The sequence below is a fragment of the Aspergillus costaricaensis genome (genome assembly GCF_003184835.1).
Source record: "Aspergillus costaricaensis CBS 115574 unplaced genomic scaffold BO79scaffold_7, whole genome shotgun sequence".
Classification (NCBI taxonomy): Eukaryota; Fungi; Ascomycota; class Eurotiomycetes; order Eurotiales; family Aspergillaceae; genus Aspergillus; species Aspergillus costaricensis.
The window spans coordinates 1,028,029-1,041,346 of NW_020291807.1; the positions used below are offsets into that span (position 1 = coordinate 1,028,029).

General features: G+C 51.0%; 6 protein-coding genes across 6 annotated transcripts; 1 reads left to right on the forward strand and 5 right to left on the reverse strand.

Annotated features, from left to right (window-relative positions):
* Window positions 1-1,146: 1,146 nt before the first annotated feature.
* BO79DRAFT_207966 (60S ribosomal protein uL11) lies at window positions 1,147-2,461 on the reverse strand. Its single transcript, XM_025682284.1, has 5 exons — window positions 2,392-2,461; window positions 2,298-2,331; window positions 2,108-2,228; window positions 1,716-2,040; window positions 1,147-1,660 (listed from the first exon to the last, which is right to left on the reverse strand). The coding sequence occupies exons 1-5, from the start codon at window positions 2,393-2,395 to the stop codon at window positions 1,647-1,649; spliced, it is 498 nt and encodes a 165-aa protein (XP_025542535.1). The 5' UTR covers window positions 2,396-2,461; the 3' UTR covers window positions 1,147-1,646.
* A 227-nt stretch (window positions 2,462-2,688) lies between these two features.
* On the reverse strand, window positions 2,689-5,685 carry sec23 (GTPase-activating protein SEC23). Its single transcript, XM_025680768.1, has 7 exons — window positions 5,415-5,685; window positions 5,228-5,358; window positions 4,869-5,163; window positions 4,330-4,800; window positions 3,178-4,275; window positions 2,929-3,122; window positions 2,689-2,872 (listed from the first exon to the last, which is right to left on the reverse strand). The coding sequence occupies exons 1-7, from the start codon at window positions 5,505-5,507 to the stop codon at window positions 2,848-2,850; spliced, it is 2,307 nt and encodes a 768-aa protein (XP_025542536.1). The 5' UTR covers window positions 5,508-5,685; the 3' UTR covers window positions 2,689-2,847.
* A 175-nt stretch (window positions 5,686-5,860) lies between these two features.
* On the reverse strand, window positions 5,861-7,972 carry BO79DRAFT_279934 (DNA primase subunit PRI2; the record flags this gene model as incomplete). The annotated part of the gene is made up of 3 exons (XM_025688017.1): window positions 5,861-7,035; window positions 7,087-7,637; window positions 7,690-7,972. 3 exons carry the CDS (start codon window positions 7,970-7,972, stop codon window positions 6,274-6,276), a joined length of 1,596 nt encoding a protein of 531 aa, XP_025542537.1. The 3' UTR covers window positions 5,861-6,273.
* Window positions 7,973-8,746: 774 nt separating this feature from the next.
* Window positions 8,747-9,756, forward strand: BO79DRAFT_169056 (adenylate kinase ADK2). The gene is made up of 2 exons (XM_025679458.1): window positions 8,747-9,091; window positions 9,157-9,756. Exons 1-2 carry the CDS (start codon window positions 8,920-8,922, stop codon window positions 9,687-9,689), a joined length of 705 nt encoding a protein of 234 aa, XP_025542538.1. The 5' UTR covers window positions 8,747-8,919; the 3' UTR covers window positions 9,690-9,756.
* Window positions 9,757-10,157: 401 nt separating this feature from the next.
* On the reverse strand, window positions 10,158-11,164 carry BO79DRAFT_190806 (thermonuclease family protein; the record flags this gene model as incomplete). The annotated part of the gene is made up of 2 exons (XM_025680769.1): window positions 10,683-11,164; window positions 10,158-10,607 (listed from the first exon to the last, which is right to left on the reverse strand). Exons 1-2 carry the CDS (start codon window positions 11,058-11,060, stop codon window positions 10,158-10,160), a joined length of 828 nt encoding a protein of 275 aa, XP_025542539.1. The 5' UTR covers window positions 11,061-11,164.
* A 276-nt stretch (window positions 11,165-11,440) lies between these two features.
* BO79DRAFT_190809 (putative peroxisomal carrier protein) lies at window positions 11,441-13,147 on the reverse strand. The gene is made up of 4 exons (XM_025680770.1): window positions 12,704-13,147; window positions 12,085-12,629; window positions 11,792-12,029; window positions 11,441-11,741 (listed from the first exon to the last, which is right to left on the reverse strand). Exons 1-4 carry the CDS (start codon window positions 12,802-12,804, stop codon window positions 11,618-11,620), a joined length of 1,008 nt encoding a protein of 335 aa, XP_025542540.1. The 5' UTR covers window positions 12,805-13,147; the 3' UTR covers window positions 11,441-11,617.
* Window positions 13,148-13,318: the final 171 nt, after the last annotated feature.

Genomic DNA, 13,318 nt, shown 5'->3' on the forward strand with positions numbered 1-13,318 from the left:
GGAGAGGAGAGAAAAGGAGGGGGAAAGAGAAATTGAACTGGCCAAAGTCAAATTCATTAATCTTCGTCTTCTTCTTCTTGTGGCCATTGTTTTAATAAATAACTAAATCTCTTTCGCTATAGATACTTAGGAGAGTATCTCGGTTAGTTGCTAGTTAAGTTAGCATTATACATAGCCAAATCCATCCAATTCGTATGGAGGCGGAATCGAACACATCCACCACCCACCCCATCTCCCCATCCAATCCTCCCGCCATGTTTCACTTCTCCCAAAAGAACACAGCATTTTTACTTCATTCCATCATGCTGAGCTGGCCACAAAAAATAAAAAAGACTCTGATGATGATCACAGCCTGAACTTTGACTGCCTGCCTGCCTGGCTGACTCAGCCAAGATTGTGAGTCACGAGAAAGAAGATAGTTAACTTTTCCATTCCATCAACTCAACTAAAGTGGGATGGATGCAGTCTTATGCATGTCGGTGCGCCTGTCTGTGCCTATCACAACAACAGCTTGCATTCTGAGTCGCAGTCATCGCCCCTTCTGATGGAGACACTTACTTGCCCCATCCATGAACCTGCCTCTTCTTTTCATTATTCACTCATTCACTCATTCATTCATTCATTTGTTCATTCTTTGATCATCATCTCTTTCTGCCTACGGACGGAGTACCGTTACCCGGGATCGGTCTTCGTTAAAGGGGGGGGGAGAGGAGGGCCCAGGCGGCACCTGCAGCTCCGGGCGCGTATCAGGAACGCCGCCAATTGAACCATCCCAGGAGTTTAGTGGTACTGTACTTAAAAGTCCCCGGTGAGTGGGGAAAGCTCATGGAATCTTCGGGCTCTCGGTGTGTCCGGGCGCGGCCCCATCCGATTCCCAGCCTACGTAGATAGTTGCTGTTGCTGTTTGGCGACTGTCGATGCTTCACCAAAATTATATGCATGAAGTGGACTATGGATGGGGCGTAAGTATCCATCCTCAGGCGCGAGACGGCAATAGTTGTGGCTAGTATGTGCATGGGAGGTGTCGATCGTTAAGAGTCGGTAGAACTTGTGAATCGATATATTCACGCGGTCTTGATGGATTTGATGGAATTGCCGAGGCATAGTGGCTATACGAAACTTGAAGGATTGGAGAGGAGTAAATTGCATTGTTTGAATTGATTTGATTGTCTACGATCATCAGACATGTGAAGATGTCTGGGTCTAAATTGGTGATTTTGACCGTTAAATGGACCACTGTATCCACAGAAAGAAGCACAAGGCTCCCCTCGAAGATACCGCGGTGAGTAGCAGGTCGGTTTGCTCTTCTTTGCTTAAAATAAGCCTATACCACGTTGTGATATGACAATTCCAGGCCCGAAGGCGGGAAAAGACGGTAAGGGCCAGAGTGTTGCAAAGGTCATCTGGGGTGGGACTCATTATGATCCAGCTTGCATAGATAGCAAGTAAACCATATGTGAGACGGGAGGAAGAGAAAAGGGGCATCTCAACGGAGACGTCGAGTGAAAACACTTATCGAATTCGAAAGAACAGAAATGGGGAATCTAAAGTCATGTCTCATAAAACATTTTTGTTTCGAATAAGATGATCATATTCCGTAACTAGCATGCCGGTAAGAAACCACGACCGCCGCGAATTTGAATCATTTACTCGGAGGGGACTGCGAAACAGTTAGTGCCAAAGTCTTGGATAATATGGTGTGGAGGTGGACATACTGTCGATCTCGCCAGCCTTGACGTCGTCGGAGACGTCCTTGGGGCTGCGACCATCGACCTGGCAACCGACAGAGAAAGCGGTACCGAGGATCTCAAGGACGGTACCCTTGAGCTCCTTAGCAAGAGAGCGGTGGCGCATCTTGCGGGCGATCTCGATGATCTCGTCCAGAGGGACGGACTTGCTGTGCTTGATGTTCTTCTCCTTCTTGCGGTCACGGGGAGGCTCCTTGAGGGCCTTGATGACCAGGGAAGAGGCGGAGGGAACAACGGAGACAGCGGCCTGACGGTTCTGGATGGTCAGGCGGACGGTGACACGGAGACCCTTCTATAATACCCAAAAAGATGCCGTTAGCACTGTAACCTCCTATACTCGATCCGGACGCCGCGCTTACCCAGTCACCAGTGTTCTTGGCGATATCTTCACCGATCTTCTTGGGGGACAGACCGAGAGGACCAATCTTGGGGGCCAGAGCAGACTGGGCACCGACCTCACCACCAGTCACTCTCAGGTGGCTAGTAGAATCGTTAGCAGCTGATCAAAATAATGCGCCGAGTGGTAACTCTTCAAAATATGCAACTTACATGATCTTCACCTCATTGGGGTCGAACTTGGGAGCTGCCCAATGGGATACATATTAGTTCGCCTATTCGATTTCACCAAGGAGATGATACTTACGCATGGCGAGTGCGAAAGGTCGTCAATCGTCCTTGGAAGGTGTCGGGATGGTTGGTACGAAGAAGGAAAGAAAAAAGCTGTCGAGGCCGGAAGGTTATTTAGCTGCCGTTGCGCCTGCGCTAAGCGAGACCCAGAAGCGGTAAGTCTGGTAGGGCTCAACCCATTACATCACGTGACCTCAATCAAGGACAATGGCTGTCGTCCCGAAGCGGTAACTACTATCTGTATTAGATAGTAACTACTAGATAAGTAGCACTAAATGTCAAAATGATGCTAAATGATCCACTTCTTGATCCACTCATATTACGATATTTTGTTTGTATTCAATTGGTGAATCTAGGTAGTTGCTATATTCCAGGGTAACGAACAAAAATCAATAACCGCTAAAGATACAAACGACCCGAGGACTGGCGCAAACCGCCCCTTGCTCTCGTCATGGCCATTACCTCGTCAAATCTAGCTGGTTCCGGAAACAGCAAGCCTAGGATACAGGTTAGCAACGGCTTTGATGTGTGTGTTGATTAAGAAAGGACTTACTTCATGAGATGGTCCATGAAAGTCTGCAACGAGACATCATCAGTGAAGATGGTCTGCGACGTCACACCTCCGCCGTATCCTCCTGTCGTGTGGGTGGTAGATGGGTTCAGCTTGGACAAAAGGAAACGAGCCTGGGAGCCACCAGCATCGCAAACGATGAAACGGGGCAGTGGGAAACGGTCGGAAATCAATTCCTGTGTAGACTAGTTAGCGTGTATCTCGACAAGTTCGATATTGCATGGAACTAACCCTAGCGTCTTCCTTTGGTTGCTCAAGGAGCACCTTCAGGTTCTCGTAGCCCTCCTGATCCTGGTAACCAGCCTTCCTCCATTCCGCGATAGTCTCGCCGTGGAAGATCAGGATGTGGAAGAAAGTGTCCAGAAGAAGGATGTGAGCGGGCTGGATAGAAGCCGAATCCAAGAGCACAGGCTGGCTTCCTTCGTGTTCAAGGGAGTAGGAATCCAGAGTTGGCTGAATCATAACAAGAGAGTCGCCAACATCTTCGTGGTTAAGCACATGCCGGTAGAAAGCAGTCTCGTCAGGCGAGTTGTTGAATACCTGCAAGAACTGGCTTCGGCGCAGATGGAACATAAATTGAGGGTAGAGAGTGAAGTTCTTCTCCAACCGGAAAGACGTCGGGTCATCTTTCCGGTAGTCGGCGAAACGAGAGCAGAGTCTGATGAGCATCCGATCAACCCATCTGAGCACATCAGGGCCATCGTCAACTTCAGCCTTGAAGACAGCGATGCGGGCCATCAACACGGCAGCTGCTTCCTGGTCGAAAGACTGCGCCAGTGTAGGGTCACCGGCAGGGCCGCTGAGGGGCCGCGCGACCGTCGTGACCCGAAGGTGGTAGTGACCCGACGAGTGCTGGTAGTATGTGAGGAATTGCATCATTCCTCTCTGAGGGCCTGGTTGCACTGCTGCAGGTCCACCCTGGTTTGCTATTTCGAAGTAGACGCCGTAACTCGAGGCAGGGTCAATTCCACACATCTTCCATGCGCAAGTGTTACCGATACCACATTCCGTTTCGCCGACAGAGCTCGACTTCTTGTTCAGGGAAACAGCGTGACCGATAAGACCGGTGACCTTGAGCTCCTTGGTAGTTAGCACCTCAAGAGATGCGTTGAAGCCCATGAGTAGGTTATCGTTGGCATCCTTGTCGAATATCCTGACGAAGGACTGCTTGAATTGTGAGGAGGTGAAGCTGTCTGTGAGAAGAATATGTCCGCCGGTGTAGTTGGCAAGGTTCTTCATCTCCAGCATACCGACCTGATCGAGACAGCCGGCAAAGACATCAACAATATGTCCGTTGTTGGCAGCACGCTTAGCCATGTTGTCATAGAACTGGATACATCATTAACTGTGAAAGCATTCAAACGAAGTCGGATCAGCACGCACCTTAACAGCCTTCTTGTAATATTTGATGTTATCGCGGTCAATATCGTGGTGTGAACGGATGGGTTCCTTCAGCTCAGGACCGACGACGTGACCGGGACCCTCAGTGGCCGGTCCGCTGGTGAAGACCATAATGCGGCCACCAGCATTCTGGAAGGAGGTCTCGAGCAGACCCACGGCGACGCTGAGAGCAACACCAGTGCACCTGAGAGGTCGCTTGTCGTTGGCAACAGGCCACGGGTCACGTTGGAGCTGTTCGAGCACGTTGGTGATCTGGAACTCGGCCTGCTGAACGGGAAGGAGGAACCGTGCCGCAGGGCCAAGCGGGGGACGCGCGGGTTGCTGGGGCATGTTCGGGCGAACTCCGGAAGCAAGACCAAGCATCTCCTGGACCTGCTTCGCGGCGTATTCCTTGCTGCCGCGGAACACATAGGACTTGGCGCACTCGGTGTAGCCGAGCTCATGTACTTGTGCCTGTAGTTCACGGTCAACAACACATTCTAACATGAACCAAATGTAGATAGATGGTTGTATATCCCTACCATTGTACCGTATGTGATCAGACCAACCAACGCGTTCACAGGCAGCAATGACAGACTCATGATCAGAGAGTCCTTCAGGGCCTTCAGACTGTCATCGTCCTGGCAGGTATCGACAACATAGACGAAGATAGGGGGAGCAGGGGCGGGGCGTGCCAATTGGTACTCGATTGTCGTGCTCATGGGGTGAAGCTCTGGGGGTATCGTGCTCTCCGTGATATCCTTGTAGTGAGGCGGCAGGGGGTTGCGCATAAGGCAGAAGGGGCATATCCAGATGCGGGCCCGAACGTCAACGTTGCTATGCGATGTCAGCCAAGTCGTTCATGTTGCCATGCCTGCTAACAGTTGAGAGGAAGCCATACGCATAAGGATTCAGCACCGCCCGACAAGGTGCCTTGCAAGTGACGGGCTCATATTGTAGCAATGGAGAGTCTGGCTTCTCCTTGAGGGGTGTGTAGACGGCACCGATGGGGACAACAAGGCGGGATGCTTCCTGTCGAAGCATAAGTTAGCAGAAATGGGCAAGAGGGTCCCATAGAGCAGACGAACCATGCGAGAACTCGGAAACGTGTTCCAGCTGAGTCTGATGCCATCGCGATCCTCGACATCACTCCATTGGTCCTTCAACGCTTCGTAGTCCATGTTGGCGGCCTGGGGGGAACGGGGATTCCGTAACTGGAAGATAACGAGGGGAGATCTAATCGGGCAGGAACAGGGCCAGAAATAACAAATACAGACAACGCAGACCGGTTTGCAGGAGGTCCCTCCTATATCACAACCCAGTCACGGAATGGGCAACGCCAGCAGCTGTTGTCCGGAGACTATGCGGGGATCAGGAGACTGTTGTGTGAAGCGGCACCTGTTGCCATAAGGCCAGGTTGCAGCATCACTGGTCGCTGCGGGCACCCGTACACCGCGCTAGTGTGCTTTAAATACCCGCTCATCTTCCTCCACAACAGTTTTTCTTTCTTTTTCTTTCCATATATTCTTCACAACGCCGACTCCTTTCCTTTTCTATGGCAGCTTCCATCCACTCAGTTGGTGATTTTGTCTAAAGTGTCGAGCGAAGAGTAAATTAGACCCGTTGCTGGGCACCTGGCTTTGAAAGGACGTTTTGTTCCTTTTGGATAATTTGGGAATCAGCTGTGGTCACATGCCCTTCTATCAATCACCATTACTGTAGTAGATATACTCGTAAAAAGAGCCATTGATGTGCGCTTTGAATGAATTGTCTCGGTGCATTCCATGCTCTTAAATTTACATAAACTATCTACCTAAAATGGGACCAAACGCATCCTCCCATTTCCAAAAAAAGCCTGACCCGGAACGCCCGTATGGTGGAATATTCGCAAACCGACAGCCAAAATGCAAGAAAGGAACGTGGCTTCGTGGACCTATCACAATGACGTTAGGCATCCTTGGGTGCCTTTCCCATTTGCTTCAAGAGATAGCTGCGCTTGAAGTAGGTATTGGGGTGCACGATGGTGTCGAGGTCAGTTTGGTTCCATGTACCGTCTTCCTTGACTCTCTTAATATCTGCTTTGTGGGTATGTTCGAAGACCCTGTTGCAAGCGATATGGAACCGCATTTTGTCGACATCCTCTCGCACTCCACGTAGGACGTCTCTGTCATTGACTCCTGTAGACTGAAGAAGACCGATCAAATTGTCGACAGAGAAGTGGCGGTACGGGCAGCCATGGGTCTGTCCAACTCCCGGATTTGAATCACCCAGGATCTTTTGGCAGGAGTACGGAGGGTATCCCCGGCCTCTGCGGTTCTGATCACCACCCACATCGCCGTAAGCGTGGCGGATATTGTACTTGTACCGCGAGTTGAATTCGTCGTCGGTGAGCCCTTTGAAGCCTTGACGCCAAAACACAATACACTCTTCCAGCGACAATCCAATTCCCTTGAGGAAGAGGGTATATTGCAGTCGTCCGTAATGCTTCAAGTGGTTGTTCTTGCGTAGGTTCATGTGAAGACTGCGCATACATAGTGGAAAATGCTGAGATAGTCGGTCGATGTTGTTCGCAGTAATCGGGGCGCCATCAACAAATCCTTCGTTCTCCGTGTACACCGACTCGGCGCTTCCAAAGTTCTTCGAGAGGTGATTGAGAATCGGGGTGAGGCGATCATCTTCATCCAAGCGCGGCAACGCCCGGCTTGTAAGCTAGCAGACGTCAGTGCCATATAGCAGTCCATAGCCACCGTTTTCACATACCTCAAGAGCACGCTCCAATCGAGCCGTAAACTCTGCTATGATCATGCTGAGTTGCTCCCTACCAGGCACGTACGCTTTTCCCTTGGATAGGAAAACAGCCCGTTTCTCTACCAACTCGGGGACTTTCTCCCAGTCCACCTTGTACCAGGTCTCATCGTCAATGCGACGTAGACCCGGGGAGGCGGCGAGCAATTGTTCTGCCAGCCTTTGTTTCTCCTCATCATCCACAGGCTCCCAGTCGAGATTGAGACTTTCGATGAAAGCGCGTCGTTCTCTGGTGTCGTCGCGTTGGAAGCGGAATCTGAAAAGCATAGTTTCTGCTCTCACGAAACGCCGACGGAGTTCTTCTGTGGCCGAAAAGGCGAGGCGTAAGATGAAGTGGGAGTAGTGATCTTTCTGGCGTTCATTTTTCAGTCGTTGATCTGCCGCACCGTTGGAGGAGGATGTGTTGGAGGATAGAGGGAGGTATTTTTGGAGGTGAGGTGTGATATGCGCTTCGGTCTCTGCCGGCGACTTGTTTCGATAAGAACAGGCTTCGATTTCAGCCAAGACTGTCAAGGATTGTGAGTATTTATAGTATACTGGGATTGTAAACTGAAGAACCTTTCAATCGATCAATGGCCCATTGCTCGAATTGTTCGAGGGTGATCTCGTCGGTCGGGGGTATTTCATAGAAGTTTAAGCGATGCGGATAGTCCTGTTGCTTGAAGACCGGAGTCGCGAATTGTTTCTTTTTGTGGTCGAGGGTTGCCCTTCTCTTTGGGTCAATTCGGCGAAAATCTTGCCGGATCATCTTGCTTTCTAACAGCGATTTGGACGCTATTGAGGTGTTTGGTCGTTGCTTGATCTGCTGCAGTTCAGCAACACCTACTACTGGATGGCCCATCGCGCGACGGACGCGAAACGCGGGCAAGACGCGCCACGATCACGTGATACATAACTTAATGTAATGCTCGATTGGGACATGTCAACACCGCAGTGGTGCAGCAGGAATACCGGGCTAATTGATGGGGTAAAGATCACAAGTAAGTGTGTACTACTACTGAGCTGCGTCTCAAATGTACCACTTGAAGCAAGCTCTAGTATGATACACGCGTGTGGGATATATTGCTGGACTTCGCCGGTAGTGTCACTACAAGCTAAGAAATAAAGCCATATGGTCGGGACAGCCAGCATCATTCTCTTTCCCTCTGCCAGCTACTAGGTATCTAGTATCTGTATGCAGTAGTCCTCTCCTACATACCATAGTTGCTACGCTTAATGGACGGAATCACTGTGAAAATAAAAGCCGAGGCTCACTGTAGAGACACCCTATACTCCGTACTCTACTTCCAAAATTAGCTCGACAACGTAGCATGTGAGACAGTAAACATGGTCTGACCCTCTGCATGGTACTTGTCTTCGTCCGAATTCATAGTTAAGTCAATTGCAACGCCAAAAGCCGACATTCCCATGTGTCGGTAAACGCTCCGATCTCCGCTCACCGATTTCCTAAATGGGCAACCATCTACAAACCCCACGGAAGGGCGTGCTTTCCCCGGCTTGAGATTTGTCGACGTATCAGCTGAGCACCGACCTGGCCCGATAAGCTGTGCAAACTATTATCTTCCTCTACCAGTCCTGCATCCCTGCCTACACTCTCTCAACTGTCTCCCTGAGCCGCAATGGAGATAATATAGTCTGCCCGCCGTTCCTCCACTTTCCCCAAACTAATTGTTGAGGTACCCGCCTTTCGTCCTACCTTCAAATACTCAACGACGGCTGCACCAGAGCACCGAATTGCCTCCAACCCCGAGACTATATCGCAAACCTCATAACTGAATAGCGCGCGAAATGACCGCTACAATCCGGCAGCTCAGAAAAGCAGCCCGAATCATTCTCGTCGGTGCTCCTGGAGTCGGCAAAGGTACGCAAACCGAGCGGCTCCTCGCCAGATATCCAGAGCTCGCCTCTATTAGCTCCGGCGACCTTCTGCGCGAGAATGTCCGCAGGAAGACCCCTCTAGGTAAGTGACCTTGAGTTTGCAAGACGCTTGGGAGGCAGGATCTGTCTAACGGATTCCGCACTCAGGCCTTCAAGCAGAAGCCACAATGCAGTCCGGCAACCTTGTCCCCGACTCGATGATCCTCGACCTCATATCCTCTGAATTCAAATCACGCGGCTGGCTCTCGTCAGCGCCAAGTTCATCAATAATTCCCTCTGCATCTTTTATCCTTGACGGCTTTCCGCGCACTGCGACCCAGGCTTCAAGCCTAGAAACCATCGTTCCCGTGAACTTCGTCGTCCACCTCGTCACACCTCCTTCCGTCATTCTCTCTCGGATCGCGTCGCGCTGGGTACACGAGCCATCCGGGAGGGTTTACAATACCGATTTCAATGCGCCTAAAGTTCCTGGCAAGGATGATGTCACAGGGGAGCCTCTGACTCAAAGAGAAGATGACTCGATCGATACGTGGAAGCAGCGCTTGCACAAGTTTGAAGAAACGAGCAAGGCATTGTTAGAACACTACCAGCGCAAGGGCTGTCTATGGCGTGTCGAGGGCGACACAAGCGACGAGATCAGTCCGAAGCTTTTCGCAGAGATTGAGCGGCAGTTCTGCTAGAGTTTCTCCACCTGATGGTTTCCCAACCTCAACCCGGTCCTATATACCTTCTTGTACTATATATCGGTTATATTCTGACTCTATGCTTGTTGGCGTCGCATCCCTGCAGTCCTAGAAGGGCAGCAGATGGGGACACTGCTATTTTTGTACCACTTCTTTACACACAGACACAGCTGGCATCTTTTCGTGGACGAGTTAAACCTAATGATCAGTCTAACGATGTTAATGAGTGCCGCAATGATAATGGATGACCAGATATTCGTCTATATTATCCCAAATATACAACCAAAAGATCAGCTGCGCAATGCAGAGAGACACATAACGACAGGGATATCTATCAGTATCAGCCGTATCATCATCAAAACTTGTACATCATGCAAACACACCCCAAAGTACACAAACGCCCCCATTGCGAACCGCAAGCACAACACAATCATTAACAAAGAACAAGTAAAACCCCCACCGGGCCTACTTCTTCCCCTGCCCCCCATCCTCCATCCCCGTCCTAGTCTTAAACTCCCTTGGACTCTCCCACGTATCCCTATCCTTCTTGAATCCCTTCCACAGCCCCAACCCCCTCGCCTTCGCCCACCACTCCGCACTCCGGTACTTCTTCTCCATCACCTCACCCCCAAATTCCGCCCCAACCTTCGCCTCATACACCGTCGCCAACCCCTTCCTCAACATCTCATACCCGACATCGCGTCTCCGAAACGGAATCGGGAAATCCAGCGCCCGTCGCACAAACACCGTCGCCACCACCCGCTGATACTGGTCCTGTCGGTGTACGTAAATCCGCACACGCCGGCCTGTCAAGTACCCCGTTAACCACTCGTGGGCTTCTTTACCGAAGGGTTGCGCGGGCCGTCCGAAGTGTGCTTGTTCGGGGGCGTCGACGCCGGCTAGGCGGACGTGGATCTATCCAAAACCCATTCCTATGTTAGCTACAAACCACTCCCCGATGGTATACATGTAAATAGTAAAAGGGCATACAGTCTGATCCCTCAATTCCTTCCGCGTCGTGGGAACCTTCTTCCAGGGTACCCAACCCCACCCTGCGAGTCTACCGCCAGGTGTATGATAGATGCGGAAGTTGTCGCCATCGCCCACGCTGGTTACTTTCCCTAGGAGACTCCGCCGACGGTAATATGCGGGCGTGATGTTGACGGCTGTGGGGAATCGGCGGAGGTAGGTCCGGTGTAGGGTGAAGGCGCTGAGGATGCCGGTTGTGAGGACTAGTGTTGGGATGAGGGTGCGGAGTTCGGTGTAGGCGCTCCAGTCGAGGACGTTCTTGGGGTCGGTTTTGTTGTCTGTGGTGGGGTGGTCATTGTTGGTGGCTTGCGCGTTGAAAGTCCATGGCGGCCATCGCATGACGGCTCATGCTAGGACTTCTGCTTCCTGTTTTTGGTGTGCGGTTTGCGCGGTGAGGGCGCCGGTTTGGAGGCGAGGGTGGGAATTGGGTGTGTAGTTGGTATTGGGGGAATTAGGCTTAGGGAGAGGAGAGTTTCCGGTTTGATGTTTATTCGGGCCGTACGATGATGAGCTGTTGCCGAGGTGAAAGTTTGGCGGTCAGTGAGCTCCTTTTACCCCGGGGGCGGAGGAGTGGTGGCTGCATATGGTAGTTATCTACGCTTAGAGAATCTAAATTATTGGTCTTACGAAAGTTCACTGGTACCCCTAATATGGTTTTGGGGTACAGCGCAGCCTGTCAGTACCTTGAGTCGCAATGCATAGATCCTTTTGATGCTATTGTATGTTCTAGATATTGAGCTGTTATTATCTATAGACAACTGCAGTAGTATCTTCGGTCATACCAGAAACTGACAAGACAGACGAAATCCCACAACCAGTGCGCCGCAGTGAGAAGAAACAAATTCGTACAAAAAGAGAATGGTAGTTACCGTGCCATAAATCAATCAATCAAACTTCTATTTGAGGGTCGCGGGAAGACTGGTCTTTGCTGTCGATGCAGCGGAGTCCGCCAGCTTCTTGAGCTTCTGCTCTCTGATCTTCCGCAGGTATGCGAAAAGAAGAACGAAAATAAGTTCAACCCTGGTCGCTGTCAGCATGTGATTGCGCCTCTTCATCCAGACTAAACATACCTCTCCTTAGTCATCATCAAAAAGCCTTGTACAAGGAGTCCCTTCATGATCTGGGGTCCAATTCCCTTGAAGAGGGACAGGAGACCCTCATTCTGCACAATATATCGCATGACCTCGCCGAATGTTTTGAAAGGCTTTCCTTCGCGACCCGGAGGCGGGCGAGACTGAAGGCCGACCTTGGCCACAATCAATGGTTGCGTCGCAATAGTAGCTAGCGCCTTGGAGAGAGCGCCGAGGACTGCAAAAGTAATCGGATCAGCTCACGCCGTATACGTGGTGATAGATATACTTACGGAAAGCTTCCCAAGGCTTCAGATTGTTCTTTCCTGGGAAGATGATATCTTTGAGGCGCTGATAGGCGCCGTATGTGATTGCCGGGTTGACCACCAGGATCAAACTAGCTTTGAGTCCTCTCCATAGACCGGTCCAACCATCTTCACTATCGACGATCTCCTTTCCAGTTTCAATGAGGCCCTTCCGCTCGCTCTTGTCTTGTGTCTGTTGCCGTGTGGTGATAACGGCAACGGGGATAGTGAAGATCTGGGCGACCGCGCCCGCCACGGCACCGAGGGAAAGCTCAATGGCAGTTCCAGGGGGTTTAGGAACCTTGTTGGATGCCATGTAGAAGGCCCTCACAACGGTGTACCAGTAGAAGTAGGCGAAGTTGGTGGACGCCACACCGATGAGAGAGCCGGCGATTCCGGAGTATAGGCCTTCGATTCCTTCCTTCTCGACAATCTTGGTGATCGCATCTAATGTCGATTTATAGTGTACTGTTTCGGAATTCTCGTCTTTCGAGTCGCTTGTCTTGACTTGTACTTGAAGTTTCGTCTTGACACTGTGCATTGACGCATGCTTATTAGCGTAAATTCTCCTTTTCGGGGTTTAAAGCGACAACAGGTACTTGCATACAGATCAAGAGGGTAGACCAAAGCGTTTGCTAGAACTGCACCTGTAGCACCCGCGACGGCACTTCCCCAAGGGGAAAGTGCGGGCTTCGACTGGCCGGCCATTATTGTGACGAGATGAATTAGTTGGTAGATTGAATGGATGAGGTATTTGGCGTAACGTGAAATGCGAGAAGAATATCGACCAGCGTCCCAAGCCGTTTATTGAAACACTTTAACCGAAATGCCAGTATCGGACTTATTACCTGAGAATAATATGGCGGTGCGGAATAATAATTGGCGATATTTCGGAGCGGGGACTCCCAGGAGAGCCTAGCAGCTCACAGGGTGGAATGATCGGAGGGTGACAGAAGTGAGTGTCTGGGCTGTGCGAAAGGACTCTGGCGACCGCAGTGCTCACAGTTTGAAGTGACCACAGGTGAAGTGGTGTCGAGTGCTTTGCTCAGTGCCTGGTCAGTGACTGACAAAACCAGAAGCCCGGCAAGCAGCACTATTGAGGGCAGGGATACTCCGAACAAGCAAGTCAAGGCAGATGAACCTCGGCGCAGCGATGGCGCGCATGACGAAACGAGCCTCGGTCCGATGGCCGGCCTGTTGATCGTTATCGCTTTGGGTCACC

What these genes read in the sequence shown, in the direction of transcription:
- BO79DRAFT_190809 (XM_025680770.1), bottom strand. Translation starts at nt 12,804, where the DNA reads ATGGCCGGCCAGTCGAAGCCCGCACTTTCCCCTTGGGGAAGTGCCGTC. An exon ending in GAAGCCTTGGGAAGCTTTCC is followed by an intron (nt 12,030 to 12,084) that starts GTAAGTATATCT and finishes TTACTTTTGCAG; the next exon opens with TCCTCGGCGCTCTCTCCAAG. An exon ending in TTGATGATGACTAAGGAGAG is followed by an intron (nt 11,742 to 11,791) that starts GTATGTTTAGTC and finishes GACAGCGACCAG; the next exon opens with GGTTGAACTTATTTTCGTTC.
- sec23 (XM_025680768.1), bottom strand. Translation starts at nt 5,507, where the DNA reads ATGGACTACGAAGCGTTGAAGGACCAATGGAGTGATGTCGAGGATCGC. An exon ending in GCGGTGCTGAATCCTTATGC is followed by an intron (nt 5,164 to 5,227) that starts GTATGGCTTCCT and finishes GACATCGCATAG; the next exon opens with CAACGTTGACGTTCGGGCCC. An exon ending in TGATCACATACGGTACAATG is followed by an intron (nt 4,801 to 4,868) that starts GTAGGGATATAC and finishes CGTGAACTACAG; the next exon opens with GCACAAGTACATGAGCTCGG.
- BO79DRAFT_207966 (XM_025682284.1), bottom strand. An exon ending in CCCAATGAGGTGAAGATCAT is followed by an intron (nt 2,229 to 2,297) that starts GTAAGTTGCATA and finishes CGATTCTACTAG; the next exon opens with CCACCTGAGAGTGACTGGTG. An exon ending in CCAAGAACACTGGTGACTGG is followed by an intron (nt 2,041 to 2,107) that starts GTAAGCGCGGCG and finishes TGGGTATTATAG; the next exon opens with AAGGGTCTCCGTGTCACCGT.
- BO79DRAFT_169056 (XM_025679458.1), top strand. Translation starts at nt 8,920, where the DNA reads ATGACCGCTACAATCCGGCAGCTCAGAAAAGCAGCCCGAATCATTCTC. An exon ending in CCGCAGGAAGACCCCTCTAG is followed by an intron (nt 9,092 to 9,156) that starts GTAAGTGACCTT and finishes TTCCGCACTCAG; the next exon opens with GCCTTCAAGCAGAAGCCACA.